At 39.9% G+C, this 17,229-nt stretch overlaps 1 protein-coding gene across 3 annotated transcripts in view; it reads right to left on the reverse strand.

The window, feature by feature from the left end:
• Nucleotides 1-17,229, reverse strand: part of EML5 (EMAP like 5) — a 284,671-nt gene that overhangs the window by 182,034 nt on the left and 85,408 nt on the right. For all 3 annotated transcript variants that reach the window (XM_077819239.1, XM_077819240.1, XM_077819241.1), the window contains exons 6-9: nt 16,513-16,648; nt 7,744-7,945; nt 6,324-6,461; nt 5,753-6,009 (exon numbers count right to left, since the gene is read on the reverse strand). In XM_077819239.1, the coding sequence (XP_077675365.1) occupies nt 5,753-6,009; nt 6,324-6,461; nt 7,744-7,945; nt 16,513-16,648 (733 nt within the window). The remainder of the gene's footprint in view (nt 1-5,752; nt 6,010-6,323; nt 6,462-7,743; nt 7,946-16,512; nt 16,649-17,229) is intronic.

Consider the following 17,229-nt stretch of genomic DNA (forward strand, 5'->3'; position numbering starts at 1 on the left):
TCTATTAGAGGAGAATCTATTGATAGAGATTCTCTAGGTTTTAGTCAGGAGGAGAGGATGAAAGAGGATAAAGTATGGGTCAGATCAGACAAGAAACATTCCTATAAAGAATCTGACACATCAGAAAAGGGCAGTCAAATAAACAGTGACAAGTTTTTTAAAGTGCTTGTACACAAAGGTTAGAACTCTAAATAATAAGATGGGTGAACTAGAGTGCCTCGTGTTAAAGGAGGATGTTGATATAATAGGCATCACAGAAGCCTGGTGGAGTGAGGACAATCAATGGGACACAATCATTCTGGGGTACAAAATACATTGGAAGGACAGAACAGGTCGTGTGGGGGGCGGAGTGGCACTATATGTGAGAGAAAGAGTGAGAGTGGAGCGCAGGATCTGGTCCAAGAGGTAACTATAACAGGACCGCTTGGAAATAGTGACCATAATATAATAACATTTAACATTCCTGTGGTGGGAAGAACACCTCAACATCCCAACACTGTGGCATTTAATTTCAGAAAGGGGAATTATGCAAAAATGAGGAGGTTAGTTAAACAGAAATTAAAAGGTACAGTGACTAGAGCAGGGGTGGGCAAACTTTTTGGCCTGAGGGCCGCATCGGGTTTCCAAAATTTTATGGAGGGCCGGTTAGGGGAGGTTGTGTCTCCCCAAACAGCCAGGCATGGCCCAGCCCCCGCCTCCTATCTGACTCCCCGCCCCCCCGCTTCTCGCCCCCTGATGGCTCCCCCAGGACTCCTGCCCAATCCAACCCACCCTGTTCCCTGACAGCCCCCCCAGGACTCTTACCCCATCCACCACTCCCTGTTCCCTGTCCGCTGACCCCCCCCGCAAACCCCCCACCCCTAGCTGCCCCCTGCTGCCCCATCCAACCCGCCCTCTCATTCCTGACTTGCCCCCCGGGACCCCTGCCCCATCCAACCCCCCTGTTCCCCGCCTTCTGACTGCCCTGACCCCAATCCACACCATATTCTCTGACCACCCCCCTCAACTCCCCTGCCCTCTATCCAACCCCCCCGCCCCCTTACCGCGCCGCCCAGACCACAGAGTCAGGCCGCGACTCTGCAACTGTGTTGCCTGGCTGCCCAGAGCATTGTGCCGGTGGCGCAGCGTGCTGAGGCTGCGGGGGAGGAGGGACAGCAGGGGAGGGGCTGGGGGCTAGCCTCCCAGGCCAGGAGCTCAGGGGCCGGGCAGGACAGGCCCACAGGCCGGATGTGGCCTGCAGGCCGTAGTTTGCCCACCTCTGGACTAGAGTGAAATCCCTGCAAGCTGCATGGACACTTTTCAAAGACACCATAATAGAGGCTCAACTTAAATGTATACCCCAAATTAAAAAAACACAGTAGAAGAACTAAAAAAGAGCCACTGTGGCTTAACAACCATGTAAAAGAAGCAGTGAGAGATAAAAAGGCATCTTTTAAAAAGTAGAAGTCAAATCCTAGTGAGGTAATAGAAAGGAGCATAAACACTGCTCAATTAAATGTAAAAAATGTAATAAGAAAAACCAAAAAGGAGTTTGAAGAACAGCTAGCCAAAAACTCAAAAAGTAATAACAAAATGTTTTTTTAAGTACATCAGAAGCAGGAAGCCTGCTAACCAGCCAGTGGGGTCCCTAGACGATCGAGGTACAAAAGGAGCACTTAAAGAGGATAAAGTCATCGCAGAGAAACTAAATTAATTCTTTGCTTCAGTCTTCACGGCTGCAGATGTTAGGGAGATTCCCAAAACCTGAGCTTTTGTAGGTGACAAATCTGAGGAATTGTCACAGATTCAAGTGTCACTAGAGGAGGTTTTGGAATTAATTGAGAAACTTAACAGTAACAAGTCACCAGGACCAGATGGCATTCACCCAAGAGTTCTGAAAGAACTCAAATGTGAAATTGCGGAATTATTAACTATGGTTTGTAACCTGTCCTTTAAATCAGCTTCTGTACCCAAGGACTGGAAGATAGCTAATGTAACACCAATATTTAAGAAAGGCTCTAGAGGTGATCCTGGCAATTACAGACCGGTAAATCTAACATCAGTACCGGGCAAATTAGTTGAAACAATAGTAAAGAATAAAATTGTCAGACACATAGAAGAACATAAATTGTTGTGCAAAAGTCAACATGGTTTCTGTAAAGGGAGATCATGTCTTACTAATCTATTAGAGTTCTTTGAGGGGGTCAACAAGCATGTGGACAAGGGGGATCCAGTGGACATATTGTACTTAGATTTCCAGAAAGCCTTTGACAAGATCCCTCACCAAAGGCTCTTACATAAATTAAGTTGTCATGGGATAATCGGGATGATCCTTTCATGGATTGAGAACTGGTTAAAAGACAGGGAACAAAGGGTAGGAATAAATGGTAAATTTTCATAATGGAGACGGGTAACTAGTGGTGTTCCCCAAGGGTCAGTTCCTAGGATCCATCCTATTCAACTTATTCATAAACGATCTGGAGAAAGGAGTAAACAGTGAGGTGGCAAAGTCTGCAGATGATACTAAACTGCTCAAGATAGTTAAGACCAAAGCAGACTATGAAGAACTTCAAAAAAATCTCACAAAACTACGTGATTGCGTAACAAATGGCAAATGAAATTTAATGTGGATAAACGTAAAGTAATGCACATTGGAAAAATAACCCCAACTATACATACAATATGATGGGGGCTAATTTAGCTACAACTAATCAGGAGAAAGATCTTGGAGTTATTGTGGATAGTTCCTTGAAGATGTCCACGCAGTGTGCAGCAGCAGACAAAAAAGCAAACGGGATGTTAGGAATAATTAAAAAAGGGACAGAGAATAAGATGGAGAATATCTTATTCCCCTTATATAAATCCATGGTACACCCACATCTTGAATACTGCGTAGAGATGTGGTCCCCTCATCTCAAAAAAGATATACTGGCATTAGAAAAGGTTCAGAAGAGGGCAACTACAATGATTCAGGGTTTGGAACGGGTCCCATATGAGGAGAGATTAAAGAGGCTAGGACTTTTTAGCTTGGAAAAGAGGAGACTAAGGGGGGATATGATAAAGGTATATAAAATCATGAGTGGTGTGGAAAAATGAATAAGGAAAAGTTATTTACTTGTTCCCATAATATAAGAACTAGGGGCCACCAAATGAAATTAATGGGCAGCAGCTTTAAAACAAATAAAAGGAAGTTCTTCATTCAGAGCACAGTCAACCTGTGGAACTCCTTGCATGAGGAGGTTCTGAAGGCTAGGACTATAACAGGATTGAAAAGAGAACTGGATAAATTCATGGAGGTTAAGTCCATTAATGGCTATTAGCCAGGATGGGTAAGGAATGGTATACCTAGCCTCTGTTTGTCAGAGGGTGGAGATGGATGGCAGGAGAGAGATCACTTTATCATTACCTGTTAGGTTCACTCCCTCTGGGGCACCTGGCATTGGCCACTGTCGGTAGACAGGATACTGGGCTGGATGGACCTTTGGTCTGACCCAGTATGGCCATTCTTATGTTCTTATCCTTTAATCATTCAATAACCCTCTTTTCCTTCTTTTTTATATTATTAAACCTTTAATTTTTAGCTACTAAAGGATTGGCATCAGTGTGATTATTGGGTAATATCTGAGTTATATATTGACCAGGCTAAGAGGCTGATCCCTTGGGATTGGAAGGACCCTACATCTGATTAAATTGTTTTCAGTAACCACTCATCATAAAGCCCAGTGTGTCTAGGTGGTGAGCCAAGGACTGGAAAGCCTAAGGAGATCGCATTTTTGACTTCTTGTTAACTAGTGTGGTGATACAGAAATTCATTCTTCTTACTGGCTCGGTATAATCTAATGATAGACTAACTACCAATTTTGGGTGAGTCTGCCTTATTTCTCAAGAGTATATCCTGAATTTGGCATTCTTAGCTGTGACCCACTGAGGCACGGTAAGACCCCCGAAAGGGAGAAAACATGGATAGTGACATGGCCAGAGGGCCAAACCAGGAAGAGGGCATTGAGGTTCCTGAGACTACAAGGGGGGCTGCAGGTGAATGCAGAGACAAAGTGATGGTGTGCAAACTAAGGAGGGGGAGGGTTGTCGGCCTCGAGCAATGCTTAGAGTGACTAGGAGAAGGCACCAGCCCAGTGGTGAGTGATGTGCCCTGACACACCTCCGTAGTCAAGGTCAGGGATGGAAAAGGAGTGGGAAAGGGCACACCCCTGAAAATGTTGATTAGTCTTTCCAACAGTTCAGTCAGGAAAGCACTCTTGCAGGTATGTGAATTGGAATCCAGAGAATACTTGATTGGATGATAAACAGACTTCAGCCACCCCTGTAAGCATCTGGAGGTGAAGACTGTTTGATGCTGATCTCTACTTGATCTCTGGAATAGTCACAGACAACTCAATTGTCCAGGTAAGGGAATACCTGAATGCCAATGTTTCTGAGGTGAGCTGCTCCTATTGCCATGCATTTGGTAAACACTCTTAGAGCAGATGACAGACCAAAAAGGAGGACAGTATATTGGCAATGAAGGCCTACAAACTTCAGGTACTTTCTATGGCTTGGATGGGTTGTCAAATGAAAGCAGGCATTTTGGAGATTGAGAGCAGCATACCAGTCACTGGAATTGAGAGATGGAATGACGGATGCCAGGGGAGCACGGAGCTGAAGCTCTTGGTCTAACCTCAGCACTGAGCAGATCGTGAGGAATGTTCTTAGAGACACTTCAGTGGCCTTTTTAAGACATGAAGTGCTCTTTTTGGATTTTGTGACAGATTTAGGTCTCAATTTTTTGTGAAAGGAACCCAGAGACAAGGAGTACTTCCTCTTTTCACAGTGGAAGGATTAAGCTTTTTCAGATTTTTGAGAGAAGTGGAGAGGCACTTCCAGCAGGACAGGTATGGGATTTTATGATCTCAGACACTTTGCAAGAGAGGCAATGAGTAAACTCCAGAGGTCCTGGCATAACCTCTCAGTCTGAAAGGAAGAGATCTCTGTTTGCAGGGTGCAGAAAAAAAAACCCACAAAATGATTAAACAATAAAGAATTGTTAAAATGGGTACTACTGTCTCACTATTTGCACTTGTGAATGATCTGTTTACAAAAGAGAAACATCTCAATATGAGAGGGAAAACCATGACAGAGCACAAGGAGTTTCTCACTGCCTCTAGCTGCTTGTTAGAAGAACAGAAGGAGAGGTTGGAGCGGGTCACCCTGTATACACTTGCCTGGGGCCACGAGGAAGTGCAGAAAGTATTTTCCACACTGACAGGTATTGCTACAGAGAACTGTCTGGCTCAGGTGCACTGGACATAAACACACCTAAGTGGAAGAGATGTGCAACCACTCAAAGAAGAATTAATCTTTTTTTAAAAGGTGGGAGGAGGAGACATATTCTTCAGAACGATCCACTGATTTTAAAAAAATGGTTTCAAATATTTTTTTTAAATAACACTGTAATAAAGCAAACATGCTGCTAATAAGAGAAAGATAAGAATATTTAATTAAAATTAAGCAATTATGGGTCAGAAATGCTTAGTTACCCAAGCCACAGTACTGTAACAGTCTAGAATATGAAGACAAATCTGAATGGGCAGACTATTTATGGACAAGTCTCTAATTTTCTCATACATGTTATCCACTGAAAAATTACTTGGTCCATAACATTTTTGTTCAGTTTCCATGCCCTCGACAACTTAATGTTTCAAACCAAGATTTATTAACTATATATTGTGGATTGAATTTATAAAATAAAGTAAATTATAAAAATACAAAATCTTACTTGGCATCTTGTAAAAAAGTCTTTTCCCACTGCCATCATTGGTCTGTAAATATTTACTGTCTGAAGACCAGTCCATATGAGTGATGAAACTTACAGATCCAACACATTCCCCAACTTTTTTGTACCGCTGAACAACACCATAAATATCAACAGAGCTGTCATTGGAGCCAACAGCAAGGAAAGTCCCATCTGGTGAATATTTTAATTCATGAATGGCTTCTTTCCTGTCTTTAATATGAACAACCTCTGTCATATCCCTGTAAGGGAGAAAGAAAATATGTCACAAGCACAAAAGAGAATATCATCTTGTTGTCAAGCTCACTGTTTCAAGAATGTGCCTGACAAAATTTTCTTCTGAATTCAGAAATTTACTATTCCTTGTACAAATGTACTTTTCTTAATATGCTTTCAGAGTAACGACTAGACATAAATAGCCTGTGAACCTGTGTTTAAAATTTAAGTTTAAATGCTTTCTTAGCATGTTTTCTACATAAAACAAAACAGAAATATGCACAGATTACTTAAGAAAAAGTTTATAATTTATTTATAATTTTCTAATCTTTGTACCTACCTGACTCGAAGTACAGTGAAAGAGCCATCCTTCATGCCAAGTGCAAGATGGATTCCATCAGTACTAACAGCTGCACAGCGAATTGGTTCTTCCATATTGCACCGTGCAATCAATGCATGGTCTATTAGGCTCCAAATTCTAAAATAAAATATTAAATAAAATCATGTAAGGAATGGCTGTTTTCTGATAAAAAAAAGTGAAGATTTCAACTTCATAGAATATATTCTGAAGGCAGCACTACACCTATATTCCAAAGTCATTTGCTATCAATAACTTCCAAAACTAACAAAGTTACAAGCTTTGCATACAGCAATGAGTGTTTGTACATTTAAGAGAACGATTGAGTACCTAATTCGTGAATCTGCAGAGACAGACTCATTTTGTTTGAAAGAACAGTACTTATTTGTAAAACCTGAATTTTCTATTGCTTAAAGTGTATACTACTCATTTAGTTAAAGATTACTGAATGAACACAAATGCCTCCCTTTCTATTAATTATTTATCATTCACAATGTAGCACAACTTTCTGCATGTGACCAGATACCAATATAATTTCTAACTTATACTAATCATGCCTTTTCAAGCATGGAATTTTACAATAGCATGTCAATTAATTTTTTATTATATTAGTGTAACTCCTAGCAGATTAGCAAAAAATGACAGTACACTTAATCTGAAAAATGTTTAAAAAAACTATGTAAAGGAGAATAATTTACTAGGATTTATTGGACTGTAGCCTTATTTAACAAATATAGATACATTAAGTTACATTAAGTAAACAAAAATGTCACAAGTCTGAAATGCAATTCTATCACATTTAAAAAAAACATGATGTAAATAAGAATTATAAGGTTCTGTACCATATCAGCACAAAAGAAGGTATCTCAGTAATGCCTGATATAGTTTGGACAAAAGGTTCACAAAAGACATCAGTCAAAATTATTTAACTTGGGAGTTGTGGATGCTTCGCAGCACCTCTGAAAGTTAAATCACTTCTTAGATACTCAGATATAAATTTAGGTGCATAACTTTAGTTACCCAAGTTTGAAAATTTTGGCACTCATCTTATTTACTATCATTGAAATTATGAAAGTAATCCCTTCCACCATTTGAGTTCAAATTAAGGCCTTGATTTCCATTTTGAAAACTACCTATTTCTGCCACTGTTTTCAGACCTCCATCAGCAAAGTAATCAGTATTTAGAGTTAAAGAATAAATTATGTTAGTTCAATATCACAATATGACATGCCATAAATCATTTTGCATTTTTACATTTCAATTGTTTTTCTAAAGATGAAGTCTCATCTATAAAGCTATACATAATCTGGGTGGGGAGCTTTAGTTTGGTGTATTATTGTTGGTCATTTTGTTGTTGGGGGGGGGGGGGGGGGGAAGGGAGAGTGGTGTTGTTGTTGCTAACCTGACTGATCGGTCATCACTTCCAGTCATGGCCAATGGTTTTGTAGGATGGACTGCCAGAGCCCACAGCTCTCCTTCACAGTGCCCCTGCATGATCAGGAAAGGCTTATTGCGTTCATGCACAACAATCTCAAAAATTTCACTGTCTTGTGTCCCAACTAGGATATGGTCTCCTCGCCAGCAAACACTTCTCACAGACAGACCTATGGGAAAAATATATATATAGGCACTTTGTTATGAACCACTTAAAATTTCACACAGATAGCATAGTTGTCAAACCCTTAAAAGAAAGAAAACAAGCAGAAATTAACCTGCATAATAAATACCATCTTATTCTTTCAGTCATGGACAGACTTTTTACCACAGCAGACCACACATCCATCACTACCTGAGGGATGCCAGCCTCCACCTCTAGCATTGCCATACATCTAATAGAAAGAGTGAGTCTTGCATATTGGAGAGCAAAGTAAAGAAAGGTGTAGTCAAATCTTAACATAACAAAAGCATCATCCAGCACATTGACATTTGCACATAAAAGTGTATGTTTTAATCCATCTAATTCCTAAACATATATAGTAATATTCTGAATATGAGTCACATACTCCAACTACTAATCAAAGAGCACACTCATATTTCTGACGGAGCTGGCAGAGACTACATGAACGACATCAACAGAGATATCAATGGGATGTGTTATTCTTAGCTTTCATAAGAATTACAGGTAAGCAGAAAGTTAAAGTTGAAGGACAAGTGTCCTTTCATCTCACAAGCTTGTCTACTCAAGGTTGCCTTCCACAATCATCAACAAAACAACCAGTGTATCATCTGATTATCAGAAGAAGCTAATCAAGTTGACAAAGAGTGAAAAATAGATCCTACTGGCAACAATATACAGAGTAGGGTGAGCTTGGGGACTGGTCTGCATATTTTGTACCTAAACATGTATCCTAATTTTCAGTGGAGTTGAGCACCCACAAGTTACACTGAGTTGAGGGCAGTTAAAGGTGACCAGCTATTCTGAAAACCAGATCACTTTTATTTAGTTTCCTGAATATGGATTTAGGTGCCTAACTCTAGGCATGCCAAAATTCTTAAATTTTGGCTTTAGTCAATAGTGTCTACTACACAAGCAACTTTACCAGTTTCAGGTAGGCATTCCTGCCTTTTCTCACTCCTGCTTTTTTGCAGTCCTTTTGGCAGTGAGCATCAGAGAGGGAGTTTGCCCAAGGATTTTTGTAGGCTCCAAGACGGCATCATTAAGTGGTAAAATCACTCAAGTAGGACACACAGTATTCAAAATATCCACTAACTTGTGTGGATTGCCCTGGACTAGTGCTACCTGAATACCAATGGAGGTGGCTATATTTTTCATAAGTTCCTGTTATGTTATATAATCATCCAAAAATGGGGAGAATCATTCAGAAACAGTGGTCTCATCCAGGGAGAAACAAATGGGTAGATAAGCACTGTAGTGTACCTCTGTTCTGCAGTCTTTGAACTGGAAGGGTCAGCTGAAGGAAGCAACTGAAAGAAGCACATTCTTTGCTTACTGGGTACTGGGATCGGTACAGACACTGGTATCAGGTACAGTATATTGCCTTGATGGAGATTTATTGGTACATGGTGTGATGTTATATGATTAAAATATAACCATGTAGATCATTGTTGCTACCGCTGTTATATAATTGCAACAAATCTTGTACAAAGTGTGTCAAGTAAGGTGTCAATAGAAAAGTTATGGTTTGCTGAATATGATTATCCTATTTTTATGCATGTATCCTTTTTGTATCTGAAGTTATGAATATTGATTATGTACCTCTATTTCAAATATGTTTGCTCCAGTGGTATCACCCACAGGGTAATTTTCATCCAGTCTGGCCACCATGTTGTGAAGGGACTATTCAAATTGAATGGCCCACCAAAGAACACTTAACTCACAATGGACCACAGAAGAGGCTTATCCACACCTGATGGATTTCTTGTGAATGTTCTAGAGTATGGATAGTGGCCTCTGCTATGACTCAGCGAAGCATGCAACAGCATGTGACTAGATCATGTGATCAGATCATGTGACATTAAAAGCCACCTTGTTACCTGTATTTTTCCACAAACTGAATGAGTCACATAGCCCAACTTCTAATCAAAGGGCACACTCATATTTCTGACGGAGCTGGCAGAGACTACATGGGACTGAGGACCTTCCAATCATTTGGGAGTAACCAGAGACTTGACTTAAGCCAATTAGTTTATTTCATCACTGCTTCAAGCCTGACCCAAGGACCTTGTAATTATTGTATGTATTTGATTCCTTTAACCAATTTTAACTCTCACCTCTTTCTTTCTTTTTATAAATAAACCTTTAGATATTAGATACTAAAGGATTGGCAACAGCATGATTAATGGGTAAGATCTGAGTTATATATTGACCTGGGTATGTGGCTGGTCCTATGGGATCAGAAGAACCCTTTGATTGATTAAATTGGTTTTAAGTAACCACTAATCATTAAGTCGAGTGTCTGCGTGTTGAATCCAGGACTGGAATACCTAAGGAGGTTGCATTTCTGACTTCTTGTTAGCCAGTGTGGTAAGAGAGAAGTTTAATTTTGTTGCTGGATTGGTTTGTCTTATGGAAGAATAATCACCAGTTTTGGGGTGTATCTGTCCTATTTCTCAGCAGCATGTCCTGAATTTGGTATTCTCAGTTGTGACCCACTGAGGCACGGTGACACATAGTCTAGGCAATGAGGACCTAGAGTCCAGAGGAACCCCTCAAGAATTTCCAAAAATACCACTGTTGGACCTGATATGGTACCAGGGACCAGCTGCAAGACATCCTGTCCCTGGACCTGCTCCTATAAGAATGATGGTACCAAGATTTTGATTTGTATGAAGAGGAACCAGGAGAGGCTCTAGTCCTTCTGTAATGGGATACTAATGAAACTCCTCCCACAGCAGCAATGAATCTAAAACTGAGAGGGAAAGAAGGTCCCTGACTGCAACATAGGTCTCAGGTGTTGTTGTACCAAGAGCATAGTGTGTACCTCAGATGAAATCAAAGCTGTTAAAGGTCCCGGCAATAGAGTCAGTCTCAATGGTACTGAAAATGGTTCCAGAAGCAACAACTTGGCATTGGTAAACAACAAATGTGACACTGGGGAATGTTTAGCTAGGGCTGGCTTATTTCTAAACTCAGTACCAGACTTTTTTCTGCGAGTCTCTGTCAGTGACCTGGCTCTCAAAAAGGAATTGGGCTTCTTCTGGCTAGGGGCATTCAAAGTATCCATCTTCTGGTATTTACACAGTACCAAAGAAGGAGAATGCCTTCTGTCTGGTTCCCTTTGATGAGGGATCCCTCCAAGTCCAACAGTGCACTTTGAGATAGAGTAGAATGTGAACCGCCATGTACCAAGAGGCTGGGTTCCGAGTGAGGGTGCAAAGCTGCCTCTGTCAGGATATGGTGAAAATGAACTTACCTCAACTTCTTGGCCCTGGTCTTAAACCCTTTACAGAGAGGGCACTTCTGCCTTACATCACCCTCTCCTAAACACTTTAAACATCTGGAATGAGGGTTGATAACTGGTATAGGTATGTTACAGTCAGAATAGAGTTTAAATCCTGGGGATTTAGACACACTCCTGTACTGAGCTTTAAGCCTGAAGAATATTATATATATATAAATAAAAAAAACTAGACAAATTTCTAAAACAAGTACCATAAGCTATCACTATAATCAACTAACAAACTATGTACAATAGAAACTAGAAACAATTTCTCTAAGAGAAGGGGAAAAGTGTGACAAGCACACACATTCTCCCATTACCAACTATGAACAGTAAAAAGGAACTGAAAGGGATTTTCCCCTTTATACCCTTAGTTAGCAGCATGAGTGTGCAGAGGGTGCAGGCACTATCCCAACAGGTAGTGCTCTGAGAAAAAAAGTTCTCTAACTGCGGTGCACTGGCATGCACACACCTAAAGTGAAATGGACATATGCAAGCACACAAAAAATAAACTATGTACCCTCTGCATGGAGTTCTCTTTAGGGGATGCTCAGGACTCAGGTCTAGATGGCCTGCTTCTTCCAGGAGGCAAGTTGAGAGAGGAAGATAAGTGGGAGAGAGGCCCCCACCCTCCAACTTAATAAAAATATCTAGAGGAAATTCCACAAATGGAATATTGTGGAGTTTTCCAACCTCACCCAAGGGCTCCTCCCACATATTTTCCCAACACAGAGAATATAATTGGGCTCAATAGCTTCTGTTGTTATTACAGCTACTATTTTGGAAATGACAAGGAAAAACAGCGAAGAACAAACTAGGGGAAATCTGTCTAACACCCACCCCTGGAAAGCTCTTAAAAGTGTTTTTGGTGGTTAGTTGTGTTGTTGGTAAACCACTCTTTGAATTTAAAAATAAAACTTCTTTGTTGTATACAATAAGCTAACAAATACGAGATTATCTGATGTCAATTGGAAAAAATCTCCCCATTATTCAATATTAGAGTTGAATATTCAGATGGAAACAAAGATAAAAACATCATGCTTACAGAGAAATTCTACCAATAACTCATTTTTATAGGTAAGAGACAAAAAATTATATTTGAGGTGGAAATTAAATACTTGGGTTTTTTTTAAATGGTGCTGTGTAATATAACCAAAGAGTCATTTTGTGAAGTAGGATATCTTTAAATTAGCCTTTGGGAATAGTCAGATGCTTGTGGAAGATAAGAGTTTTAGCCAGATAAAAAAGGTGAAAGTTGACAACACAATCATCTTGGTACACTTGATGAAGTAGGGCTTGTCTACACAGTAACTTAGTCTGCACCAGCTGAGGTATAAATTGTAATGCACACCAACGTTGCCCATACTAATTGGCCTGGCCCATGTTGATCCTAGCACACCAGAAGTTCTTCAGTGTGTGTTAACGTAGTCCTGTTTCAAACAGTAACATTATCGCACAGTAGGGAACTTTTAGTGCATACCAGTAGGGTCCACATGGGCCAGTTAGTGTGCAACATGCTGGTGCAAAGTAAAATTTACACCCCCGCTATTGTACACTAAAGCACCTTAGAGACTAAACAGCAGCAAAACAACAATTTTAAGAATGTTGGAAATGAAAAGTGGCAGAAATACTTAATTCTGCTTTTGAACATCCAAATGAATTGGATGAGGGAATGAAAAACCCTCAATAATAAGGGCTTTGAAGAGCACAGAATTATTAAAACTTCTCAATAGGAGTGGTGAGACTTATATTCACTGTCTCCTAGTGTCCAACCCAATGCACTTTCCTCGAGGTGAAAGTGACTTTTAATGAGGGAAAGCAGGAGCAAAAAGGCCTGCAGCAGGATCCATCCAGAAGTTCAGGTCTGTGTGGCTGCCTCAGAACAATATAGAAAGCTCAGTGAAGCCTGGGAGCAAATGCAGTGCAGTTGGAACATTCAGAAAATTATGGGGTAAACTGGTAAATTCTACTGAGCATGTACAAATGGTGACTTTTTGCAGATTATAATTCTTCCAAATCCTGGACAGATTTTTACCAGCAAGATGCAACTCTGCCAAATGTCAAGATTTTGCCTTTGTTGCAAATCACAGATGTGCTATAGTTGTTCAAAAACAGAAATTTTTCTAACATTTTTAAAATATAGCTTTGCCACTAACCTAATTCTTAAAAACGGCCAAACAGTTTTTTCTCAATTCCCTCCCCCCCAAAATTTTTTTTTTAAATTTAACAAGAGACAATTGACAACAAGAAGTGTTTGGCGACCTCAATACAGAAGTCACTACTGCACTACTTACGTTTTTCTTTTTCTAAAATAGAAAGATGTGTAATTTTGTTAAAGATGAAAATAACACTTGAATTAGAGAAATCACTGGGAGAAAAAGAGGGAAGATATTTTCTAATAAGAGGTTTTTTAGAAGGGAAAATAGTGATAACTGAAATTCAGAGACAATTGTCATATTATTTTGAATATTAGTTGCGTTTTCAAAAGGAGAGATAATAGTAGAAAATTTTAATGTTAAAATTGATTCAATAATACACAGCTCTACTTAAAATCTAACTCAGAGCACTGGAACATATCTTAAGATCAAATTAGAAATAATGGGTTAACAAAGGCTTGGAGATGGAAACACAGAAGAGAACAACCATACTTTTTTCATTAATTCTTACCAAATATACTTAAAATTAGATTACCTCTTTCTAACTCAAAGGTGAAAATCTAATAATAAAGACATTACTTGGAACCCAGATCGGGCTTTAAATGAGAACTTAATACATTATTATAGGATGTAATAATAAGTAATACTTAAAAAAAAACTAAACAATATTTTGAAGCAAATATTCCTGGAGGCATATCCCATAACATAAAGTGGGTATCAGAAATAATTAAACAACATGTTTTAAAAGCACTAGATAGAGAAGGAGTGAACAAATTAATGAAGGAATTGTTAGAGTTAGAAAGAGAACAGGTAGAAAGATATAAAATGGTCTTCTTTTAGATAGAGGTATCAGGATATTAGCTGATTAGACTTTCAAAGTCTATAGCAAGAGTTAATCTTGGCAATCATTTCAAACAGTGGTAGCCCTTTCAACCTATGGATAAGAGTAATGGCGAATGAAAGAAAAAATTATAAAACTTTTTGTGAACTTGTAAATTCCTTTTTTTTTCCTTTTTCTTTTTTTTTTTTAAAGTTTAAGATATATGAGCAGGTATCCTTATCTGTGCTGTAATATCTTTGCATTAAATACCACATTCACAAAGTTCCACTAATGAAATTTCAGTAATTTCTGCAGGTGATGCTAGTCTTATTTAAGATATCTGAAACCCTTAATCTTGTTGAATGCTAGATTGAAACAAGGGAAGAAGAAGCAAAAGAAAGCCTTATCCAAAAAAAAAAAAAAAGCTATTATCCAAATACCTGCCTTTCCCCTGGAAAGGAAGTAGGGGAAAAAGCAGAGATTTGAATACATTTGGCTCTTGCTTAGAGACTCTGATTACGTTTGCCAGGATTCTGGTTGAAAAGGGACCTGGCAACGTCTGGTTAGCACTGCTGACTGGACACGAAAAGCCCGGTTACCTGCAGTAACTGGTCTCTGCCCCCGGGAGGCAGGAAGAGAAGCAGCTGCCATTGGAGTCTGGAGGAACAGGTTTCACAGTAGCAGCCGTGTTAGTCTGTATCCGCAAAAAGAAAAGGAGTACTTGTGGCACCTTAGAGACTAACAAATTTATCTGAGCATAAAGCTGTTGTGAGCTGCATCCGATGAAGTGAGCTGTAGCTCATGAAAGCTTATGCTCAAATAAATTTGTTAGTCTCTAAGGTGCCACAAATACTCCTTTTCTTTTTTTTGGAGGAACAGAGGAGTACTCAGGAACGGCTCCGGCAGAGAGAGGTACCAGCAGCTCCCACGTCCTGCCCCGAGCATAGCTCTCCCTGCCCCGCTCACCCTTCCACTCCCAAATCATGTCTCTCTTTGCCCCACTCACACCTCCACCCCTGGAGCATGGCTGTCCCTGCCCCATCCTGCCCTAACTCACCCCTCCACCCCCGGAGCGCAGCTCTCCTTCCCCTGCCCTGCCCCAGTCAACCCCTTTCCTCTGGAGCCTGGCTGTCTTGCCAATGTCATGCCCAATCACCCCTCCACCCATACAGCCCTGCTCAGCTGGCAGAGGCAGGGTGGTGGAGAAAGCAGCGAGCGGCAGGGCGGGGCAGGCAGGAGAAGAGGAGCAGGGACGGGGCCTCAAGGGAAAGAGGTAGACCAAGGGGCAGGGGAGGTTCCGGCACTCAGTGTCCAGTTTTCACTACTTAGAAAGTTGGCCACCCTAACTGTGGTAGTTATTTTTCTTGAACTGTCTCAGTAACGAGAAACTGACTGTCCACTCCAGGTCATTTTAAATGGACCGCAACCCATCTTGTTAGGATATCTCAGAATCTTAGTGGAGTTGCCAGGTCAATTACAGTTCAAAATGGTATGTTTATTTTACTGTATATGAGAGCAGTTATTTATTGATACTAATATATTTGGCTAGCTCAAATCATCCTTCAATGTACTGGGATCTTGCACGACTGTAAAAAATAACAAGCAGCTTCAGCAATTGGCTGAGAGGCCCACAAGAGAAGTGCTGCTGAAAGTGACGGTATGTTTCAGCATGTCTGAACTCTTTTCATGAGTTGGTATTGAATCAATATCTTAGGCCAATATAAGAAACAAATATATTGCTGGAGGTGCCTCCTTTTCAATGTGTCATAAAACCGAGGACTTGAGATTATTTCATATGATATGGCACCTTCATGGTTATGCCTGACCGGTGCTGAGTACGTAAGTGCTATTATCGTTAGCCAAATTTCAGCACAGCTAATTGCAATCTGCCTATCAAAATGACCTCTGCAATTTCTGCTGCAATACACTATTTCTCATTTCCTGTCCTACATTGTTATACAGTGTTACTGCATACCGTGAAAAAGCTGCTGTGTTACAACATAAGGGTGGCTGCACCTCAGCAGTAAGAAAAGTTTTCGCTCTATGTGCTGTAACTATTTCACAGAACTGTTGTGAGTCTTATTGAATATTTGAAGTGCTTAGTGATCCCCAGATGAATGGCCATTATATAAGTGCAAATTATTAATTCTTATAGTGCAAATAAATTGTTCATATTAATATACATATAAATTTATAAAACATTTCCATTAACTTTTTTTAAATAGGTATTACTTTTTCAATTTATGAAGAACTTCCTTTTTGATGGTGTAACAAAAATGATAAGACTATTTTACCTTTATATCCCTGGTCTGTTTCCCTGAGATCAATCACAGTAATTGGTTTAAAATTTAAATCCCATAGACGAACACAGCCATCCCTGCCACCAGTGGCAAAACCTTCCTCACATGCATTCATGCTGAAAATTCCTGCCTAAAAACAAGAAAAAAAAGTTTAAAAATATGCAGTTTACAATTACTATTATGCAAAGCAAAATTATTCTTCAAAGTGATAGGAAATATTTTCCCTTTTGTTATGTCACAGAAGGCAACATAAATTATACAAGTACATGTTTTATAATTGAGAGAGTCAGAATACATGTAATAATTAAAGAACAATTTTTAGTATTATGGATTTCCTCCCAGTGTTGTAATGGAATTGAAAGCGGTACAGAAAGAACTTCATAAGAACATAAGAATAGCCCTACTGGGTCAGACCAAATGTCCATCTAGCCCAGTATCCTGTCTTCTGACAGTGGCCAGTGCGAAATGCCCCAGAGGGAATGAACAGAACAGGTAATCATCAAATGATCCATCCCCTGTCACTCATTCCCAGCTAGGGAAAACAGAGGCTAGGGACACCTTTCCTGCACATCCTGGCTAATAGCTATTGATGGACCTATCCTCTATGAATTTATCTAGTTCTTTTTTGAACCCTGTTATGGTCTTGGCTTTCACAACATCCTCTGGCAAGGAGTTCCACAGGTTGTGTGAAGAAATACTTACTTGTATTTG

Source organism: Eretmochelys imbricata, chromosome 6, assembly GCF_965152235.1.
Source record: "Eretmochelys imbricata isolate rEreImb1 chromosome 6, rEreImb1.hap1, whole genome shotgun sequence".
Classification (NCBI taxonomy): Eukaryota; Metazoa; Chordata; order Testudines; family Cheloniidae; genus Eretmochelys; species Eretmochelys imbricata.